Here is a 23,174-nt window from a genome sequence, read left to right on the forward strand (position 1 = left end):
CAGGATTTGGCTTGTGGTGTACCGGAGCCAGCTTTTATCAACTTGTGAGGACCAATTGTTAAATTTTCAGCAATTTTGTGAACTATTTGATTGTCAAATACAGCCACTATTAAAAATTAAATTATATAAACTTACAGTTAAATAAAGTATATTACAACAATGGTGATACTCAAAACATCACCTACTAATTATTTTGTTATATATTTAAACTAGAGGCCTGGTGCACAAAATTCGTACAGGGGGGGATGTCCCACAGCCCAGCCTGCACCCTCTCCAATCCAGGACCCTTCAGGGGATGTCCAACTGCCAGTTTAGGCCCGATCCTGCCAGGATCTGGCATAAACCGGCAGTCAGACATCCCTCTAGCAATCCAGGACCACTAGCTCCTAACCACTCGCCTGCTTGCTTGCCTGATTGCCCCTAACCACCTCTGCCTGCTGGCCTGATGCCCCTAACTGCTCCCCTGCCAGCCTGATCACCCCTAACCGCCTCTGCCTGCCAGCCTGATCGCCCCCTAACTGCTCCCCTGCCAGCCTAATCACCCCTAACCCCCTCTGCCTAGGTCCCTGCCACTGTGGCTTTGTCCGGAAGGACATCTGAAAGATGTCTAGTCTAATTAGCATATTACCCTTTTATTAGTATAAATAATATATGTTCTTGTGATTTTTTAAAATACCTACTGTATCTGTGCATCTCTTACCAACTTCATGTTCAGTAACTACATGATGTGGTCTGTATTTAGCCATGGGTGGAGTATTATACCCAGGAAATCAGCAAATGCTATGAATCATTACCTTTTTTGGAAAAGCCGTTTGTTAAACATTTTCTAGTACACCACTGTTTGGGCTTCTTATGGCATGGTTATGAGAGGAAGAATCACAAATGATAGCATACCAAAAGAAAGGAAGCAGAAAAATTCCAGTCCTCTTGAAAGTTAGTCTCATTATTGGCACAGTGTCACTACTGCCAAATTCTACTAGGCTAACCAGTCACAAGCCAGCCCTGATTTAACTCCCAAGTGACAAGAACAGAATGAATCCACAGTGGGCATTTTAGAGACAACATACCACAACAAGGCATTATAAATACATTTTCTTATTTAATTACCACAATAACCCTATATGGTGGGTGGGTACTTTATTATCATTCCCTTTCTACAGATTAATAAATTAAGACATAGGAGTTCTAACCAGGCCTGTTTAATTCCAATGCTAGTGTTCTTCAATATCACTTTCTACTACAGCATCTGTGCTTTTGTCCCTTTTCTCCATGATGTTGGAGGTTGAAACAGCGGTGCTTTGCAGTTCTGCCTGACATAGCTGGGAAATACATTGTTCTATCTCAATCACACACTATCCTGCACTGACAGTGGGATGGACACAGACAGGAAACAGTTTTATGAGAATTTCCAGCCAACTTCATTAGAGTGTGGTGTATCTTCAATATTATGGAGTTAACAAAAACTGAGCATAACAAAGAACCCACAGACCTTTGACATAAGGGTACTTTTTCTAGCTATGTGTTATTAAGGAGTTATGAGAAATGAATATTTAAGTGGGAAACTCATGCATTTTCTCCAACCAAGATATCTAATGCATGTCAGCAAGATTGGAAACTAAACAAAAATTGTTTTGACTTGAATATATATTTTTCTTTCCTTTATATTGTACCTATTTTTCATTAAGCTCCTAAATTACAATGAGAAAAGAAAGATTCCTCTAAAGCTAATAAAATTAATGGGTTATCTTTCAGTTATAGGTATACATTATTAGTATAGTCACCATCCAAATGTCTTCTTCCTCTGAAGATTAAAACAAAAAAACAAAAAAAACAACTTCTGACAGTTAATTTTCTAAAAATCCCAATCCAATGCAATGCTTTTGTTGTGGTGGTTGCTGACTTTTTCATCCATAGAGAAAATTCTATTAGTGTGTGTCTAAGAAAAATGTGTCACTTAGGAAGAAGGTCAGTGTGAAGCACAGACAACTCTCTCTCTCTTGCTGCCTACTCCAAGTTGCAACACTCTCTATTCCCCTCCATGATTTCAGATCTAAAAACCATCATATCTGTGCTTGTTTTTCTGATTCTTTTAGATATTCCTTGGCAAGGATTCCAAATTTACAACTTCTTCAAGGTAGACCAGCCTGACAATTTCACTGCCTCAAGGCAATTCCCTGGCTATTCTGCAATACTTGGAATGCCTGTGCCCCAATTTCCAACGTTTCAATGTAGTAAGAGCCCACTTTATACAGTAGAGTTATGCCTGGCAAGGTGTGTATAGACTGAAATTATATGAGGAAAATCTTTATGCATACTTAAAAGAACATGGATAAGGGTAGGCAGGACTTTAAGAATGGTGGTGTAAGGAGAGGCCTGTGGAAAAGATCACCAAGAGAGATATCTATTACACTGGTCAAAATGATCAAAGACAATCATTCAAAGTCTCTTGAGAATGATGGGAGATATTACAACAAATTGAGATGCATACATTCAACAAAATCTGCAGAATCTTGATAAGTACAGTGGGAGGCCATGGCATTTGAGCTAGAACTACACCATCTCCTACAGCTCTGCTTTGTGGATGTATTGTTCCATTGGGCTAGGCAGCCAAGTAACAGTCACCATCTCTCCCAGGTCCCTGGGGTATAAGAGCTATTCTAAATGGGTTTGACAGCCCGTGAACATTGGCAGTTCCCATCTTTCTGATCAGGACTAGGTGATCTATACTGGATAGTGGCAGCAACTGGGTGCCAGCAATAAGTAACCCTTATTCCCAAATACACACACAGCTCCTGCTGCGTAGGGAAGAGCCTGCTGAAGCATCTGATGAAGGGCATATACACCATCTCCACTTACCCATCCACCCACACATACACACACCCCTAAGCTCTTGCCCTATAGGATACATATTTTGCTCATAGGTAGGTAGAAGGAAGTCTCAAAGACTGGCAACACTTCACCTCTGCCAAGGGGACAAACTTTAGTTGGATCAGACCATGGAGCAATTTATGCCCAGGATTTTATCAAAAACAACAGAGCATGGAACAGACTGATGAATCTCAGAGGGAAGGTGTATGGGGTGTGGTGGAAGAGATTAACCAAAGAACTTATATGCATATATGCATAACCCATGGACACAGACAATAGCGTGGTGAAAGCTTGGGAGTGGAAGGTGGGTGCAGGTTGGGGGAAAAACGGGGAACATTTGTAATACTTTCAATAATAAAGATACATTTTAAAAAAACAGAGCAATCAACTAGCAATTAGGACACTAACAGATGGATGTGATATCAATAGAGACAGACCAGCCAGAAGCTTAAGGAGGAGAAAGACAAAGAAACACTCAGAGAAAACTCAAGTAGAACCACAGTCATCCCTGGTGGTCAGAGAAAATGTGTACATGTTGAAGGCTGCATCTTCTAAGGAGTAGCATCAGAGGATGTACACTTCAGGGGAATTAGATTTCACTAAACTAGTCTAGCACAGTGGTCGGCAAACCGCAGCTCGCGAGCCACATGCGGCTTTTTGGCCCCTTGAGTGTGGCTCTTCTACAAAATACCACGTGCGGGCGCACACGTACAGGGAACGTTGTGGAGTGAAAGAAGATGTAGTGTAGAGGATTGAGAAAGGTATGTTGAGATGGTTTGGACATATAGAGAGGATGGACAAAAGGAGATAGACAAAACAAGTATACGAGTGTGGATGGGAGGGTTGGAAGGGGTCGACCTCAACAAATGTACCTCAATCAGATCGAGGATGTTTTTAGCAAAGGCCAGCTTAGGAGTACCCTAATTAAGTTAATAACAATGTACCTACCTATATAGTTTAAGTTTAAAAAACTTGGCTCTCAAAAGAAATTTCAATCTTTGTACTGTTGATATTTGGCTCTGTTGACTAATGAGTTTGCTAACCACTGGTCTAGCCAAATTTACAGAAATAGAAAATGCAATTCTAAAATTCATATATAGCCACAAAATACCCTGAATAGCCAAATCAATCTTGAGAAAATGGAACAAAGTCATCACACTCCTTGGTATCAAAATATATTACAAAGCTACAATAGTCAAAATAGTCTGACACTGGTATAAACACAGCCATATAGAACAATGAAACAGAATATATAGGATGGGGAACCATAAAAATATTAGAGGAATCCACAGGCAGCAAAATCTCAGACATATGCTGAAGCAATTTCTTCACTAATACTGCTCCTAGGGCAATGGAAACTAAAAAGAAAATAAGCAAATGGGACTATATCAAAATAAAAAGCTTTTGCACAGCAAAAGAAACCATCAACAAAACAATAAGAAAGCCCACTGCATGGGAGAACATATTTGCCAATGTTATCCCTGATAAGGGTTTAACCGCCAACATTTACAGGGAACTCATACAACTTAACAAAAGAAGATAAACAACCCAATCAAAAAATGGGCAACAGACCTGAATAGATACTTTTTGAAAGAAGACTGAAGGAACGCCAAGAGACATATGAAAATATGCTCAAAGTCACTAATCATCCAAGAGATGCAAATCAAAACGACCATACGGTTCCATCTCACACCTGTCAGAATGTCTATCATCAACAAATCAACAAATGACAAGTGCTAGGGAGGATGCGGAGAAAAAGGAACCCTTGTGCACTGCTGGTGGGAATGCAGACTGGTGCAGCCACTGTGGAGAACAGTATGGAGTTTCCTCAAAAAACTAAAAATGAAACTCCCATTTGACCCAGTGATCCCACTTCTAGGAATATATCCCAAGAAACTAGAAACACCAATCAGAAAGGATATATGCACCCCTATGTTCATAGCAGCACAATTCACCATAGCTAAGATTTGGAAACAGCCTAAGTACCCATCAGCAGTTGAGTGGATGTCAAACTACAGGGGGAAGGCCGAGGAGGGTTGGGAGGCTGGGGACGGGGGGGTAAGAGATCAACCGAAGGACTTGTATGCATGCATATAAGCATAACCAATGGACACAAGACACTGGGGGATAGGGGAGGCGGGGAGAATGTCAAGGCGGGGGAAAAGGAAACATATGTAATATTCTTTGTAAAACTTTAACCAATTAAAAAAATAATAAATAAAAAATAAAATAAAAAACAGTGGTACTTCTACACAATGGAATACTATGCTGTGGTAAAAAAGGAGTTCTTACCATTTGCAACAGCATGGATGGAACTGGAGAGCATTATGCTAAGTGAAATAAGAAAGATAAATATCACATGATCTCACTCATTTATGGAATATAATGAACAACATAAACTGATGAACAAAAACAGATCCAGAGACAGAGAATCATCGATCAGAATGTCAAACCTCAGAGTAGGGGAGTGTGGGGGTAAGAGGGAGACATCAACCAAAGGACTTGTATGCATGCATATTAGCCTAACCAATGGACACAGACAACAGGGGGGTGAGGGCATGAGTGGGGGGTGATGGGGGGATAAGGGCACATATGTATTACCTTAATCAATAAAGAAGTTAAAAGTAAAAATAAGACTACAGTAAAAAAAAAAAGAAAGAAAGAAAGAAAGAAAAGAAAAGAAAAGAAAAGAAAAGAAAAAAGAAAAGAAAAGAAAAGAAAGAAACAGAATAGAGAGCTTAGAAATAAATCCACCCATATACAATCAATTGATCTTCCACATGGGTGCCAAAAATACACTATGGGGAAAGGATAGTCTCTTCAACAAATGGTGTTGAGAAAACTGGATATCCACAGGCAAAACAATGATATTGACTCTTATATTACACCATACACAAAAATCAATTCAAAATGGATTTAAGACTCAAATGTAAGATCTGAAACTCTAAACCTTCTTGAAGAAAACATAAGTCAAAAGCTCATGACATTGATATTTATTATATATGATGAAAAGCACAGCAGGAACAACAAAAATAAACAACTGGGATAACATAAAAAGAAGCTTCCAACAGCAAAAGAAACAATCAACAGAGTGGAAAGTCAACATACACAATGGGATACAATATTTGCAAACCATACATATATATCTGATAACAAGTTAATCTCCAAACTATACAAAAACTAAAACTCAATCGCAAAAACAAATAACTGATCAAAATGGGCTAAGGACTTGGACAGACATTTCTCAGAAGACATATAAAAGGCCAACAGATATATGAAAAGGTGCTCAACATCAGTAATCATCAAGGAGATGCAAATCAAAACCACAATGAGATATCACTTCATAACTTCCAGAATGGCTATTGTTTCTATCAAGGGATAAGTGTTAGCCAGGGTGTGGAAGAAAGGGAACCCTTATACACTGTTGGTGGGAATGTAAATTGGTACAGCCATTATGAAAAACAGTATGGAATTTCCTAAAAAATGAAAAATAGACTACCATATGATCCAGCAATCCCACTTGTGGTTATATAGCTAAAGGAAATGACATCAAATCACTATATTAAAGAGATATCTGTGCCTGACAAGTGTGGCCTAGTTGGTTGGAGTCTCAGGTTCAATTCCTGGTCAGTGCACATACCCAGGTTGTGGGTTTGATCCCCAGTCAAGGAACATACAGGAGGCAACTAATCAATGTTTCTCTCTCACATTGATGTTTCTCTCTCTCTCTCCTTCTCCTTTTCTTTCTCTCTAAAATCAATAAAAACATATCCTCGGGTAAGAATTAAAATAAGTATATAAATATTCACAATAGTCACGATATGAAAACAACCTAAGTGTACATCAAGAAATAAATGGGTAGCCCTGCCCAATGTGGCTCAGTTGGTTGAGCATCCTCCAATACACTCAAAGGTCACCAGTTCAATTCCTGGGGAGGCAACATGCCCAGGTTGTGAGTTCAGTTCCTAGTTGGGGTGTGAATGGGAGGCAACCAATTTTTAAGTCTCACATCGGTGTTTCTCTCTCTCTAAAAAAAACCAATAAAAGCATATTTTTAAAAATAAAAAGAAAGAAAGAGAAAAATGTGATGTATATATAATGGAACATTATTCAGCCGCAAAACAGAAAATCTTGCCATTTGCAACAACATAAATGGATCTTGAGACTATTATGCTAAGTGTAATAAGCCAGACACAGAAAGACAGACACTGCATAATCTCACTTTATGTGAAATCTAAAAAATAGTTGCACTCACAGAAGCACAGGGTAGAAGGGTGGTTGTCAGGGGTTGAGGGAAGAAGAAATGGGGAGTTCCTAATCAACAGGCATAAAATTTCAGTTAAACAAGATGAATAAGTTCTAAAGATCTGTTATACAACATTGTACCTATTATAGCCAATAGTCATGTATTATACACTTAAAATGTAACAAAAGGGTAGATCTCATGTTATGTGTTGTTACTACAAAAAATGAAATAAAATTAAGCATGAAACAAAGTTGATTAGAAGTTTCCAGGGGTTGAAAGGAAAGGGAAATAAAGAGTGACTGCTAATGTGTATGGAAGTTTCTTTTTGGAGTGATTCAAATGTTTTGGAATTAGTGGCCATGATTGCACAATCTAGAGAATATACTAAAAACCACAGAATTGTACACATTAAATAGGTGAATTTCATTATATTTGAGTGTCTCCATAAAAATTTTTAAAGTACATCAGTATATCAATTTCTGCTTATCAAATCACCAAAGACACAAAAGTCTGATACCATGCTGTGTTGATGAAAGGATTCTGAAACAGGCACTTTCATGCCTTGCAAGTGGGAGTATAAATTGATGCAACTATTACAGAGAGCATTTTGACACCATCAAAAGTATGATTGACCCAGCAATTCTACTTTTAGGAATTTATGCTTCAATAATACCCAATTTATACAAAATGACATATAAATGATATCCATTACAGCAGCTTTAAAAAAACAAAATGTTATTAACAACTTAAATGCCCATCCAATTGGAAACATGTTAATATATGCAGTATACTACAATGCCGTGGAAAAAAGAGTGAGAAAGCTCTTCATATACTAATATGATAATTTTTTCAATATATTGTTAAGAGAAAAAAGCAAGGTTCAGAGCAGCATGTATGCATGCTCCACTTTTTGTACAAAAGGGAGGGATAATATACATGTACGTATCATGTATGTGTACATATACATACAGATATATAAATTTCCTTATAGCTTCATAAGATATCTCTGTGGATATTAACTGAACGGCTTTGGAAAGGAGATATTTCACTGTATTTTTGTGTGTGTTTTCAATAGTAAACTATGTGAAGTATTATCTATTCAAACGTTTTTTAAATAAAATAAAATTAAAAATAATAATTAGCCAAATTTTTAAAATAAAATAAAAATTATAAAACAAAAAGCACTGATAGTCTTAGCTTGTTGTGCTCCACTCTTACCTGAACCAACATGGACTACCTAATTTATGAGACTAGATTTTTGTAAGGTAGATTTTCCTATGTGAGGTTTCCCTGTTCTCTTTCTGACCTCAGGTCAAGTAGACTAACTGAGGTTCCATTATTTCTTCTCTGTATACAGAACAGTCTTACCATCACTGATAGTAATATTAGCAAGATCCACAATCTTATCAGGAAGGTCTCGCAGCAATTGGCATTGTTTAAACTTTGGTTTTTCCCACTGAGATTTGCCAGTATCCATACTGATTGAGCTGAAAAAGAGAGGAGGGAGGAACAAGAAATTATCTCATTGGAAGACGAGGCCAGAATAGTCTTAAAGCAAATGGTGAAGGATTAGGGTTTATCTTTGGCATACCTCCTCTCTTTGCCCACTCTCAGCCTCCTGGATGAGAAAGCAAAGGAGGAAGCCCAGTGTTTGTAAAGTGAAGAAAATTTTGCTCTTAGAAAGGAAATATAAGCAGGCAAGAAAGCCTGCAATGGGGCATGGCAATGTCCAGTGAACCAAGAGTCAAGGCAGAGATTTTGCCCTTCTAGACAGGTCTCCTTACCCTCATTTTCCCTTCTTAACCCCTTTTCTGTTAGAATGTGGTCTCTAGCTTAGCATACTAATTTACTCAAGGCAACTAGTGTAGCATTCTCTGTATCTCATTGACCCTCATGGTATACCCTCCACTATGCTTCATCCAATTCAAGCCAGTTCAATTCAAGTTAACTAACACATTTATTGAGCACTTACTGTGTTCTAGGACTGGTAGCAGGTAGTGAAGACAAACAGGGCAGGGTCTCCTCCCTCAAGGAGCTTGTAACTTGGTGGTTTGAGACTGTAAATGTAACTACATTTAATAGGCAAGATGGGATAAGAACAGCAATATAAACAAAATTGAATGTATCAAACCACCAAGCAAGGAAAACTTACTTGCAACTTTTGTGCTAAACTGGTGCTGAAAGGGCAGAGTTGGAAAAAGCCCCACCACCAGCAGCAGTAACAGAGCAAATGGCATAAGCAAAAGAAAAAAAAAAAAGACAGGAGGAAACACCTATTGAGTTCACAATGGCAAATTACCCTTTTTGGCTGGAATGCATTAAAGAAGGGAGCCTGCGGGTTTGGACTTAATTCTTGAGGCAATGTGAAACCAGAGTAAGAAGGTGGCATGATGGCAACCATACTTTAGGAAAAATCACACTGACAGCAGTATGGAGTATAGCTGTTGGGTAATGGACAATTAGAAAATAAGGAAACTGCTCTAATAGTGGGCAAGACATATTAAGGTCCTGCACCAGGGTAGTGGCTGTGTGGTTGTAAAGGAAAGGCTAGATGTGAGTTCTAAATTTGAACTTTTTAAAAAGCTGCATGATTTGCTGACTGATTAGATGTAGGGAGTAAGATATAGACTACAATTCAAGATGTTGCCCTCCAAAGGAGAGCTTTTAAAGCTTCTGTCAAAACTGGCTGCTTCTTTGCTGTGTCCACTTAATGCAAAAACCATTAACAGCAGAGAGTAATAGAAGAGGGGCCGATGATTTTAAGAAGGAAAATTATAAAGTCTACAATAGAAGAGTGACTTAGTAAATTATTATGGCCCATCAACGAGTTAGTTTCTGAGGCAGTTTTTCAAAATGGTCATTAAGAGGATGGCTGTCAAACACACACAGACACACACAGACACACACACACACACAACCTACATATTTTGAAAAAAATGAAAGATGACTGTAAAACATGGCAAATATTGATAAGCCATCGAGTGCAAGCATAAATTCCATTATTATTTTTTGTTTTGTTAATACTCACCCAAGAATATTTTTTCCATTGATTTTTTAGAGAGATTAGAACGGATGGAGGAAAGGGGTGGACAGAGAGAGAGAGAGAAAGAGATTGGTTGCTTCCTGCACAGGCCCAACTGGGGCCAGTGATTGAACCTGCAACCCAAATACATGCCCTTAACCGGAATTGAACCCAACACCCTTTGGTGCATGGGCTGATGCTCTAACCACTGAGAACACCGACCAGAGCAAAAATTCCATTATTGATATGAGGATTGATTATTACTACATAAAACTTAAAAAAATGCAGCAAAAGCCAAATGAAAAAAATATACTTACCTAAAAACAGCTGTGTTCAGGTGATTGGATTATGAGTGACATTTATTTAAGTTTTATGTAGTGATAATCAATCCTCATATCAATAATGGAATTTTTGCTCTGGTCGGTGTTCTCAGTGGTTAGAGCATCAGCCCATGCACCAAAGGGTGTTGGGTTCAATTCCGGTTAAGGGCATGTATCTGGCTTGCAGGTTCTCTTTTGTCTTCTTGAAATTTTTTTTGGAATGTTATTATGTAGCATTATATTCTTAAATAGACCAAAAAGAAAGAAGAAAGAAAGAAAGAAAGAAAGAAAGAAAGAAAGAAAGAAAGAAAGAAAGAAAGAAAGAAAGAAAGAAAGAAAGAAAGGAAGGAAGGAAGGAAGGAAGGAAGGAAGGAAGGAAGGAAGGAAGGAAGGAAGGAAGGAAGGAGAAAGAAAGAAAGAGAGAGAGAGAGAGAGAGAGAGAGAGAGAGAGAGAGAGAGAGAGGAAGAAAGAAAGAAAGAAAGAAAGAAAGAAAGAAAGAAAGAAAGAAAGAAAGAAAGAAAGAAAGAAAGAAAGGCTGGCAGTAAAGGGGGAGAGAAGGAGCTCAGGCAAATGACATAGAAACACGCCCCTAATTAGCAGATCTTTGTGTATTTGAACTAGCATTTAGAACTTGGCCAATACATACCAGATTCTAGTAGCGTTTCCAGCCTTATTTTTTATGCATCTAGTTTGGGCTGTATCAGTAGGGTTGGTTAAGAGCCACTTATATGTCCCTTTGTATTTAGAGGTTGTCTCTTCGGCTTTGCACTTTCCTGGCTCTACAGAGAAAATGTATGCACATTTTAAAGGGCAAAAGGCACTTAAAAGTATCACGAACATCCATTATGACCCATCATTATTATCTTGTGCACAAACATCAGCAAATAAAAAGGAAACTTTTCTTTTAGGCAGGCCATTTAAAGCAGGATTCACTGAAAATAGCATTAAATGGGTTCTTTACTTAAAATATAAGCCTCCCAATACACTCTCACATTTAGTCCTTTTCATTAAAACTACCAGTCGACAGAGCAGGTTTTTAGTTTTTGTTTTTAAAAATGATACATGTGCCTTGAAAAAAGTTTAAGCCAAACAGAGAGGCGTAGAGTAAAAATCAAAAGTCCCCACCTGCCAATTGCCCTCCTTTTCAGGTACCCACTGTTAATAGTGTGAGGTGCAATGATAGGCTGGCTTATATTTCTGGACAGCTCCTTGTTTCTTAATGGACTCTAGAGTAGATTTGGTTCAAGTAAACTCAATATATCCATCATCATCTCCCGGGAGCCGGTCCATGCTTGCTGTTTCAAGGGACCTGGCATATATGGCATACTGTTTTTAATATGTTTGCTCACCTTCTTGGCACTATGTGTTTTAACCAAGGTCTCTGAGAAAGGTTGTTTCCCCAGGTAGGGATTTTCCCCTGAAGTTAGGGAGGGAATAAAACCTCTTAACTAAGTGCCAGGCGGGTAATTAATCACTTAACTATGAACAATCATGCTTAAGCTACATAATCTTTACTCCCTGGAATGGAGATAAGAAACGCCCTAACCTTTGTAATAGAGATTGATAGGATTGAATCAACTGGTATAAATACAGATGTAACAAGACAGCAAGACTCAGAACTTAGAACACAGAACTTAGAACACAGAACTTAGATTGAGAGAACATGGCAAAAGATCCTGGACTGAACCTGACTACAGAAATTGGCAAGAGAACCTGACTAGAACCTGGTGACTGAACCTGGCTGGAGAACCTGGACAGAACCTGGCTGAAGAACCTAGCGAGGGAACATGGCTACAGAACCTGGCTGAAGAACCTAGCGAGGGAACATGGCTACAGAACCTGGCTGGAGAACCTGGAGAACCTAGCAAGAGAACATGGACACAGAACCTGGCTGGAGATCCAAAGCAGAACCTCTCTGGAGATCCAGACCAGAACTTGGCTGGAGATCCTGGCTGGAGATCCTGGCTAGGCTGCTGATCAACTGAACGCTGTCTCTGTGTCATTCCTTCTTCGCAGACTCCATCCACACCTTTGGGGACCCCTGGACCTGCTGGGGTTGGACCCCGGCATCCATCAATACAGATGGGAGCCTGTTCTGATGTTGGTGCTGATGGCAAAGTTTTGCTGCCAAGTGTTGTCACCTTAAGGGAGCTATGACTTGGACTATGTTTATGTAATAAGTTCCCAGTTTTTACTGACCACTCATTGGGTTTATAACCCTGATTCCAAAAATCTTTCCCTCAGGTGTTGACAGAGGGGCCCAGCTAGCTTTGCCCAGCCATCCCCATCTCCTCTCTGAGTGAGAATAAAAGGCCTTACCCTCATTCTCCAGACACATTCATTAGTATCATTTGCATGCCAATGGCATGTGGCTTCAATACTGCTCTGCCTTTCATCTCACTCTCATTCTCAATAGAAGCATGCCCTCCACCACCCAGTTAGTTTGTTGCCAAGGATTGTGTGTTCTAATGCCTATGTGTGTTATTTGGGTTAGCTCAATATTTTTACCCCAGTCTATGAGGGAAAACGAAGAAAGCTGCCATCGGATGGCGTGGCCTGATAGTCTTTCTCTTTTACCATTAAAGCCTTGCTAATCTAAAAAGAAAATGACCATGAGAGAAATTCTGGACTGTTCCCAGATCACTTTCCAAGATGAATAGGCTGGCTAACTCAATCAATAAAGCAAGTATCTATTAGGCAGCTATTGTGTGTAATGAAGCTCTCCAGGTCTCTGGGTATTTATGCAAGAGAGACAATCATTCCACGTCATCGATGAACTGGCTACTGCTGAAATCCAGAGCTGACCAAAAGTCTCTGTTAACCCCCCTGGCTAGATAGATAGATAGATAGATAGATAGATAGATAGATAGATGATAGATGAATAGATAGATGTTAGATAGATAGATGATAGGTAGATAGATGATAGATAGATAGATAGATAGATAGATAGATAGATAGATAGATAGATAGATAGATAGATAGATAGATAGGTTGTCAGAGCAAGTGGGTACAAAGGATGTGGAAAGGAACATGAATATCACGTCTCTCCCTTCTGAATTCAGGATGTCTTACTATGCATGCATTATGAACTTTATAAGAAGGACAGTGACTTCATATGGAATACCCCCACCCAAATTACCTAGTTTTTTCACTGCAACATGTTCAGACTTTACTAATAACGTCAATTGATCTTGTGTGAAGTTTCCATGCATGAGGTTGCCATGTATTTTACTTTTAATCCTGCTAATCAATTCAGTGGGTGCTAAAGAAGAGTTGGCCTTTATGATGACCTGACAGACACAGCTAAAAAGCAGAACAAACAAAAAAGATATTATAGTTATGTCAACAGTGTGCAACTTGGCCTGTGGTGATGGAATTCTGTATAAATAACTTAGTGGTAGTTTATAAATATCAAATATTTTACACTATTAAGTGGGAAATCTTAAGAAATTATGGAAGACAGCATATTTAAATTGTCTGATAAATTTTCTCGTATCCAAAACAAAAAACTCAAAATGCATTTTCAAAAGAATAGTCAGGAACATTTGCATTATGTTGAAATTGGTTAGCCATACTATTTTTCCAGAAGTTTGTGATAATTAATAGAAGAGATGAAGTATTCAGGATTTATTACTTTAGAGAAAACCTTTTATCTTTCTGGTCTCCAACTTATCCATCATTACTGCAATAAGGCAAATAAGCACATGCTCAATTAGTCTATAAAGATGTGTTCTACAGAAAACCTATTTCTATCATAGAATAATATTAATGATAATGATAATGATAATGATAGTAACTAACATTTATAAATTTCTCTTTTTTAATGTTTTTATTGATATTAAAGAGAGAGGAAGGGAGAGAGATAGTAAAATAGAAACATTGATTGGCTGCCTCCTACATGCCCCCTACAGAGCCCACAACCAGAGCATGTGCCCTGACAGGGGACTAGTGACCTCTTGGTTCAGGGTTGACGCTCAACCACTGAGCAACACTGGCCTGGTACATTTATGGAATTCTTGCTTCACATGTTTTGATTCATGTTATCCTCACAACAACCTTATGTGGTAGTGCTATTATTATCCCCATTCTACAGATGAGGAAACTAAACTTTAAGCAAGGTCACAAAGACCTAGTATTTCATTTCTAAATATTCTTTCTACTAAAAGACATATTATGAAAGAATAGGGCTGTCCTTGATCTCAACCTCTGTAGTGAGGTCCTCAAAGATTCTAAATTCCTCTACTGCTCCATTACAGAACACATTTCAGATTCACAAACTTACCTGTACCCTTTCTCCATTTCCAGTTGTAGATAGTCTTTTTGAAGAACACATTTCCTATGTTTCCTACCAGCTGTTGAAATTTAGATGTGCCTGTGTTTACTCAAAAGTTTTATGTCCAATATAAGACATGTCACTCCCTTCACTGATCCATATTTGGTGAAGACCCTGTTCATCTTACCCATTTCACTTGGGGTTTCTCTCTTCTCAACTATCATCTTTCCAGCCTGAAGAGAACTCTTTTTTAAACTTCTCCTCTTGCTGCAATAGACTCTCTATTCTTAGCATCTTGAATATTTCAATGACTTTTCCAGGAGTCTTCTTTAGCTATATGTACTTCTTGAGTTGCATCAAGCAGCCCAACAGTAGCTGGAGAAGCTGGACCATGAGTTTGAACAGGACCAAGGTGTTTTCCATCTTGCTTTTTCAATTTTCCTGCTCAGTATTTTGTGGAATTTTTTCATGACAACAAATACTTTATACCTCCATCCCCAAATTATGACCACTTTGGACTCCATTTTCTCTTCACTACAAAGAGGCAGCAGCAAGCAGGCTGCTAGGCTGTGCCATGACCAACTGAAACAACTTATTTTATGAAGGCAAGAGCCCAATGACAGCCTCTATAAAATAACCACCAGGTACTTTGATCTCCTTCTGACAACTCTGACCAACAGACTGCACATACAGAATTAAATGGAAGAGAAATCATAACTAAATGTACCAGCTATGAATAAACTCAGCTCCTACCTGTATAACGCATGGGAAATTGTAGCCATCTCTTGCCCTTCTCTCTGTTCCAAATAAAGCAAAAGAAAAGTGCATACTCGCTGAAATCTTTAAACAAACATCACAACTGAGTACAGGGCTTATTGTAAACCACAGCAATCATAATTATACTTTATATTTATGTAACTCATTGCCGTCTTCAAATCACCCTCAAAAACATCAATGCATTTATAGTCCTCAAACTAACTCTGTAGGGTGGGCATTCCAGAGATTGTCAGCACATTTTCTACATAAGGAAGCTAAGTCTTAGAGAAGTTAAATTATTTGCCCAGTATCACACAGCTGAGAAGTCAAAGAACTAGGAGTAGAATCTAAACCTAACATAGTGATAACAATAGTAAACACTACCAAGCATTTACTGTGCTTTATGTCATGTGCTAAGCACTTTACATAAATTATCCCATTCCATCTTCCCAATAGCCTTGTGAGGGATTATAATATTGTTATCCTCATTGCACAGATTAGGAAAGTGAGGCATAGAGAGATTAACTATGTTGCCCAAGGTCTCACAATCAGGAAGTGGAAGAGCAGGGATTCTAACCCAGGGAACTCATTATTAGCAATAGGCTTTTACACCTATTTTTTGAGAGGAAGTTTAGTCATGTCATGTTAACTATCATGTATTAAATTAAAAATTCTGAATCAGCTATTTATAGAAAGTATTTTAAATGATGGCAGATAACTTGGAATGCACTGATTGCATTTTGTATAGTTAAAATATTTATCTCATTTAAATACTTTAAAATCTGTGTTTACTAATCCTTTCAGAATCTAACATTGTAAAGCTTTGAGGCACTGGAATAAGTACTGAGAATTGGGTCAAGGATGATGGGAGATAGTTTTGTTACACTCTGACTTCAAATCTATACAAATAGAGGATGAATGTATTTCTGAATGCCAGCCTTGCAAACAACTGTGTCACTCCTGGAAGAACCAGACTTTTTACAAGAAGTCCACAATCAAGAAATTCCATTTACCATTTACAATCCCAAAGTCATTCCATACTCCCATAGCCCACAAAATAAGCCTTGAAAGAACTGCCACATACATAGTTCAAAAAGCAGAGGATGGTTTCCTTACTGGGTTCTTGTGCAATTCCAAAGAAGGTAATGTATTTTGACCCTCAAGAATTACAATTGTGCCGAAACCGGTTTGGCTCAGTGGATAGAGCGTCGGCCTGCGAACTGAAAGGTCCCAGGTTCAATTCCGGTCAAGGGCATGTACCTGGGTTGCGGGCATATCCCCAGTAGGAGATGTGCAGGAGGCGGCTGATCGATGTTTCTCTCTCATCGATGTTTCTAACTCTCTATCTCTCTCCCTTCCTCTCTGTAAAAAATCAATAAAATATATTAAAAAAAAGAATTACAATTGAGCCTTGCCTAATCCTATATAATAAAAGCTTAATATGCAAATTGACCAAACAGCCGAACAGCGGAGTGACCATCCAGATGATCATCCAGATGACCATCCGGACCACACTATGACACCCACTGGCGCCAAGCCAGCCAAGGCAGGTGCAATGCAATTGGTTGAGGGCCCAGCCATTGCCCCATCATCGCCACGCAGAGGGAGGCCCAGGTCACCAACCAGTGGGCTGTCGTGGGTGTGCAGGGCCCCCTCTGCAAAGGAAGCCCAAGTCAGTGCTGGTGGCTGGAGGGAAGTTTGGGTCCCAGAGGGAAGCTGGTGCCTGCAGCTGAGGAAAGAAAGGCCTACTCCTGTACAAATTTTGTTTATTGGGCCTCTAGTAATATATACTTGGGTAGAAGAGCTATTTACTTACATCTAATCAGGTATAAAATAGGTTACAAGTACATTGTTTTGAAAAATTACTTACAAAAGTTTGGTCCATGGTTTTTTCTTCCTTAGAAGTGTCTCTGTGTCAAAAGCATCAAAAATTATAGAAAAAATGAAATAGAGTACCAAATACATAAGAGCACAGTTTCAGGAGAAAGACAACTCTGAGGCAAAACAGTAGAATCTCCCAGCTTGGAATTAAAATAATTCTAAGGCTCCAAGAAGATACTTCAAAAGAGTTTGGTCATTATTTGTATACCAAAATGGTAGTAAGCCTTTAACTCAGCAAACCCACTTTCAAGAATCTACTCCATAATAGTACCAGCAAGGAACCATACAAATATATGTACAAGAGTGAAAATAACTGAAATGTCCATTACTAAGTAATTGGGTAAATACACCATGGCACACTCATGCAAAATAATCCTATGCAGGCATAAAAATGAATAAGCTAAATCTCTATGTATTGGCTTCAAAGGATGTACATGATGCATTCTAAAGCATGAAAAGAATGTTGGAAAACAGTATGTAGAGTAGGATCCCATTCTCTTAGTAAATGCAAGGCAACAAATCTAAAGGAGTATGTAAGAAAATTGTTAACCATAGTTCTTGGAATGGGTGTGTTTCTGGAGATTTTTGCTATCCAAGTTACATATTTCTGTTAAGCTCTAAGATTTTACAATGGCCACATATTACTTTTGTAATAAGTAAACATAATTGACATAATTCTTTAAAAAGAATGTTGTATATTCCACAAATTTCTTTTAATAACCTACCATGGATTTACTTTTATTACCTTATATAAACCTTCTTGAGCCTATTTATATTTGAACATGGAGTAGAAACTAAAATCCCAGTGTGTAGGAGATAGGCAGGCACGTGTATTGTTTTAAAAATCAGCTTACATGGGGGGGATAGGGGGTAACATGGGGATAAGGACACTTATGTAATAATTTAATCAATAATAAAAATAAAAATAAATAAAAAATAAAAATCAGCTTACAGTGGTATACCAGAGCCATGCCTATTTTTTTCAAAAGGATTCTCTGAATGTTCCTTTAACAGAGGACCAATATATGTGCAATGCAAGAGCAGAGGAAGTATTTATCAGATTACCAATTACTTTGGTCATCATCTTGATACTACTCAGTGCCTTCCAATATTACTGCAATCAGCTTTCCAACTTTGTGGCCAAGGCAAGTCTTGAACTAGTCAGCATTCCTCACTCTAAATATTTCAAGTTCCCTTTGGAATTTTTAATTCCTGGAAGTACATTGTCCAAAAATAAAAGGCCTTATAAATCTTTATGCATTGGTCATTCGGAATCTTTCATCTTTTAAGGCATTTCCCCCTAAGTCATAGAATCATAATATTTTAAAGCTAAAGGGGGCATTAGAGGTAACTGAGTCCAATTCCACTGTTTCCCCTACTTATTTTATTCTATTTTATTTTGCCACTGAATTTATACCCTATAGTATTTTTTTAAAATATATTTTTATTGATTTCAGAGAGGAAGGGGGGGAGAGGGAGAGAGAGAGAGAGAGAGAGAGAGAGAGAGAGAGAGAGAGAGAGAGAGAGAAACATCAGTGATGAGAATCATTGACTGCCTCCTGCACGCCTCCTACTGGGGATTGATCCCAAAACCCGGGCATATGCCCTTGACTGGAATCAAACCCGGGACTCTTCAGTCTTCAGGCCAACACTCTATCCACTGAGCCAAACCGGCTAGGGCTATACTCTATAGTATTAATACAAATTTCTTTCTCAGTCCAAAAAGAACCTACACTCAGAAGGGAAGATTCAACTCAAAATGCAGCAGTCCCTGCAACTCAGACAAAAACAAAGGAAATCTTCTCTGGATAATAACAGATCCAGAGTGCCCTCAAACAACCCTTCAACACACAGCAGATGACATTCACATACCTGCTTTTAATTTGAATAGCCAGATTAGCAAGAGCAAATTCACTGTCCTGAAATATAGAATTCAACTGTAAAAGACAAAACATATCAGTTTTAGTATTTCTACTCCTCTGTCTTAACTGAGCAAAGTTACCTGAGATGATGTGATCATTAAGCTCCATTCACTATTTCAGCTGGTTCAACATTTCCATCTGCTCCACTTGGTTTTTACCTACTGTTATGAGCTTAATTGTATCCCCAAAATTTCATATGTTGAAGCCCTAACCTCCTAATGTCACTATATTTGGAGATTGAGCCTTTAAGGGGGTAATTAAGGCTAAATGAGGTCATAAGGGTAGAGCCCTAATCCCATAGGACTGATGTCACTATAAGAAGGGGAAGAGACACCAGACATCTCTCTCTCTCTCTCTCTCTCTCTCTCTCTCTCTCTCTCTCTCTCTCTCTCCCTCTCCCTCTCTCTCTCTCTCTCTCTCTACACACACACACACACACACACACACACACAAAGAAAAGTCCTGTGAAGGCACAAAATGAAGATAACCATCTACAAGCCAAGGAGAGAGACCATACCAGAAACCAACCCTGTTGGCACTTTGATCTTGGATTTCCAGTCTGTAGAACAGTGAGAAAATAAATATCTGTTGTTCAAGCCACCCAGTGTATCATATTGTTATGGAAACCCTAGTAGATGAATATAGCCAATCATGTCAAGCACTTATAATCATGTCATATATGGTACACTTGAAAATAAATGCCTGATGGGGAGAGAGGGTAAACAGACATGACCATTTACTGTTGGTGGGGATGCAGGTTTTTATCACCTATCTGGGAGGTCATTTAGCAATAGCTATTAAAATGTGTAATATTCATCAATTGATTCAACAATTCCAATTCTAGGAATTTATCCTATAGAAATACTCAAGTGCTTCCCCAAAATTTATTACAAGGGTATTATTGTTAGCATTATTTCCAAATAGAGAAAAAATAGAAACACATGAATGTCCACCAATGGATGCCTGAATTAAAAACTACTTTACAATTATCCAGTGAAATTCTATGCATCTGTTAAAGTATATGAGGTAGATCTATGTTTATAATCATGAGTATGCTCAAAGATAGATGGTTAAGTGAAAAAGGAAGTTAGCATAATTAGTATGATTTCAGTTATTTTTACAAAAGAATATACATGCATCAATGTTATTGTATCTATAGAAAAAGTCTGAAAAAATATACCTCAAACTATTAATAGTACTTAATACAAAGAGCAATATTAGAGAGCATGTATACTTTCTGAATTTCACATTTCAAATTCTGGATTTCTTCAGAGAGTATGTAGTACTCCTATGATCAGAAACAATGTAAGTAAAACATTTATTGTGTAAGAGAGAGAGAAATTCAAATGCAGAAAACAAGAATATTTAAATTAAATAACATAGACTTTGTTATCACTACTCTCCTACTTTCCCCAAATAGGAAAATTTGAAAAGGCACAGAATTTGTGTCAGTGGAAAAAAAGTGTACACTTCTAAATAAATTAAAATATTAACATCCCATAAAAGCTTCCAGCATTGGCACTATGAAAGAAAAAAACACATATATCTTCATGGTGTTGATTATAGAGTGGATAGATTTTCAGCAAAAAGTCAAAACCAATTAGCTGTGAAATGTACTATGTGTAGAAAAAGTAAAACTTAGTTTTAATATACTCAATCTTTGTCATATATATACACACACATATATATACATACACATGTATATACAAATATATTCACATATTTTATATGTACTATAAATATTCAAAAGATTATTTTACCCAATTTTCTGCTAATTCATTTACAACACTGGTAATAGGGATCGCTGGCTCTTCATCAAAGACAGAGAAGCTCATTCCAACATTATAAAAGGAAACTGTAATTAAAAATAAGGAGATTAATTTTATGTATTGAATTCAAGAAATTTAACGTCTGTTAATTTGATGAAAATTGTTCTTTATTTTAAAGAAACTAAACAGTGAAATCTCATTCTTAAACTTTGCTTAATTTAATTTCAAGGTCAAGAACAAGCACTTTTGGCTTCATATTCACAAGTAAAACAGGAACAAACAAAACAGAAACAGACTCATAGATACAGAGAACAGGATGATGGTTGCCAGAGGGAAGAAGGAATGGGGAACTGGGTGAAAAAAGTTAAGGGATTGAGAAGTATAGGGTGGTAGTTACAAAATACCCATGGGGATGTAAAGTATAGCATAGGGAATATAGTCAATAACATTAGAATAATTATGTGGGTACTGGAAATATCGGGGGAATAGTTTTTGAAGTATGTGACTGTCTAACCACTATGCTATATACCCAAAACTAATACAAAACAATATTGACTGTAAATTGTAATTGAAAAACATAGTAATTTAAAAAATAAAAACAGGACATACCATCACATTTTTGCTTTAATTATTTAGGCAGTTCCCTACACAGTTAATAGACATGCTACAAATCTCCCAAATCCTCAATTTTCATTGATCAACAGGTTCCAAGTTCATTTAATAGCCAAGCTAAACATAATTTCACAAGATCATTTGGCCTGAGGAAATATTTATTTTTTCCTGTGTATTTCTTTCTGCTACAGGTTTTTCTCTCTGTAAATCCCTCCTATTGTGTGCCCTATTAAATTTCAATTTTGGAATGTTAAAAGTTGAAGGAACATCCAAAATTTGAGCGATATGGAAGCCAAACACTCCCTGACCACTGGTAAGTATTGTAAGTCAGCTGGAGGTGAAGCTTAGAGAAGGCTGAGACTTGTATCAGAGGAATGTCTTCTGGTGATTTCTGGTATGTAGTCAATATGTCAGACCTAAGACTATTTAATACTCTTATTTGGAAGGGGGTGAGGTTCCTGATCCATGTTCACATTGGTAGAGTCAGAGCATCAGGAACAAAATGGGTGGAAAGGAGGCTTAGAAATGTCATACTTAGTAAAAAGATACATTTGCATCATCCTATACCAGAGGCCCAGTGCACAAAATTCGTGTACTCAGAGGGGTCCCTTAGCCCGGCCTACACCCTAAGCTGGCAGTTGGACATCCTTAGCACTGCCACAGAGGCAGGAGAGGCTCCCGCCACCGCTGCTGCACTTGCCTGCCATGAGCCCAGCTTTTGGCTTAGCGGCCCTTCCCCTGTGGGAGCACACTGACCACCAGAGGGCAGCTCTTGTGTTGAGCGTCTGTCCCCTGGTGGTCAGTGTGTGTCATAGCAACCTGCCAAGGCAGGTGCCAGTGGGGTACCCCAACAATCACCCCGCTGGTCATCCCTCAGAGGGAGGCAACCGGCAATGGTGGTGAGGGGGCAGGCAGGGCTAGTGAGCAGGCAGCGCCAGGCCGGCCAAGGCGGGTACCAGCAGGGGACCCCCGATCGCCACACCAGTCACCCAACAGATTGGCCCTGATCACCAACCAGGCCTAGAGACTCTACCCATGCATGAATTTTGTGCACTGGCCTCTAGTACTTAATAAAGCAAAGATTTAAAAGATGGCTAAAGAGTTCTATCTTTGGATAAAGTCCCCACTGTACCCACTGACTAAAAGAGATAGACACCTGTACCCTTCTTTATCCTTTTCTGCCTTCAGAAAACTGGCCACCTTGGAGAACACTGTGCATGCATTCTACTAGTAATGCAATGCACACATTGTGGAACATATCTGTGTACTAAATGGCAATAGGAGAAGTCAATGCTTCTGTAGCTAGAAAGGAAGGTGTAGAGTCCAGCCTGGTTGTCTAAAAGAGGAAGAAAGTAGTGAAAACACAGTTGCTGTAAGAAGGATATGTTACTCCAGTAGATGTGAGAGAAAATGAGGCTTCAGTAGTTGTGGATGTAGTAGTGCTTATATTTGGAAGGGAGTCCAGTGTGGGCTGCACCTCCATTGCAGAGGAAATTATAATTGA

General features: G+C 38.4%; 1 protein-coding gene across 1 annotated transcript in view; it reads right to left on the reverse strand.

The window, feature by feature from the left end:
• The window catches only part of ADGRG4 (adhesion G protein-coupled receptor G4), a 114,030-nt gene that overhangs the window by 58,732 nt on the left and 32,124 nt on the right, over positions 1–23,174 (reverse strand). The window contains 8 exon segments of the mRNA XM_036305723.1: positions 8,483–8,601; positions 11,104–11,236; positions 13,597–13,760; positions 15,484–15,563; positions 17,357–17,396; positions 19,240–19,304; positions 21,050–21,175; positions 22,944–23,173. Of these exon segments, the coding sequence (XP_036161616.1) occupies positions 8,483–8,601; positions 11,104–11,236; positions 13,597–13,760; positions 15,484–15,563; positions 17,357–17,396; positions 19,240–19,304; positions 21,050–21,175; positions 22,944–23,173 (957 nt within the window).

The sequence above is a fragment of the Myotis myotis genome, unplaced genomic scaffold (genome assembly GCF_014108235.1).
Source record: "Myotis myotis isolate mMyoMyo1 unplaced genomic scaffold, mMyoMyo1.p scaffold_m19_p_4, whole genome shotgun sequence".
Classification (NCBI taxonomy): Eukaryota; Metazoa; Chordata; class Mammalia; order Chiroptera; family Vespertilionidae; genus Myotis; species Myotis myotis.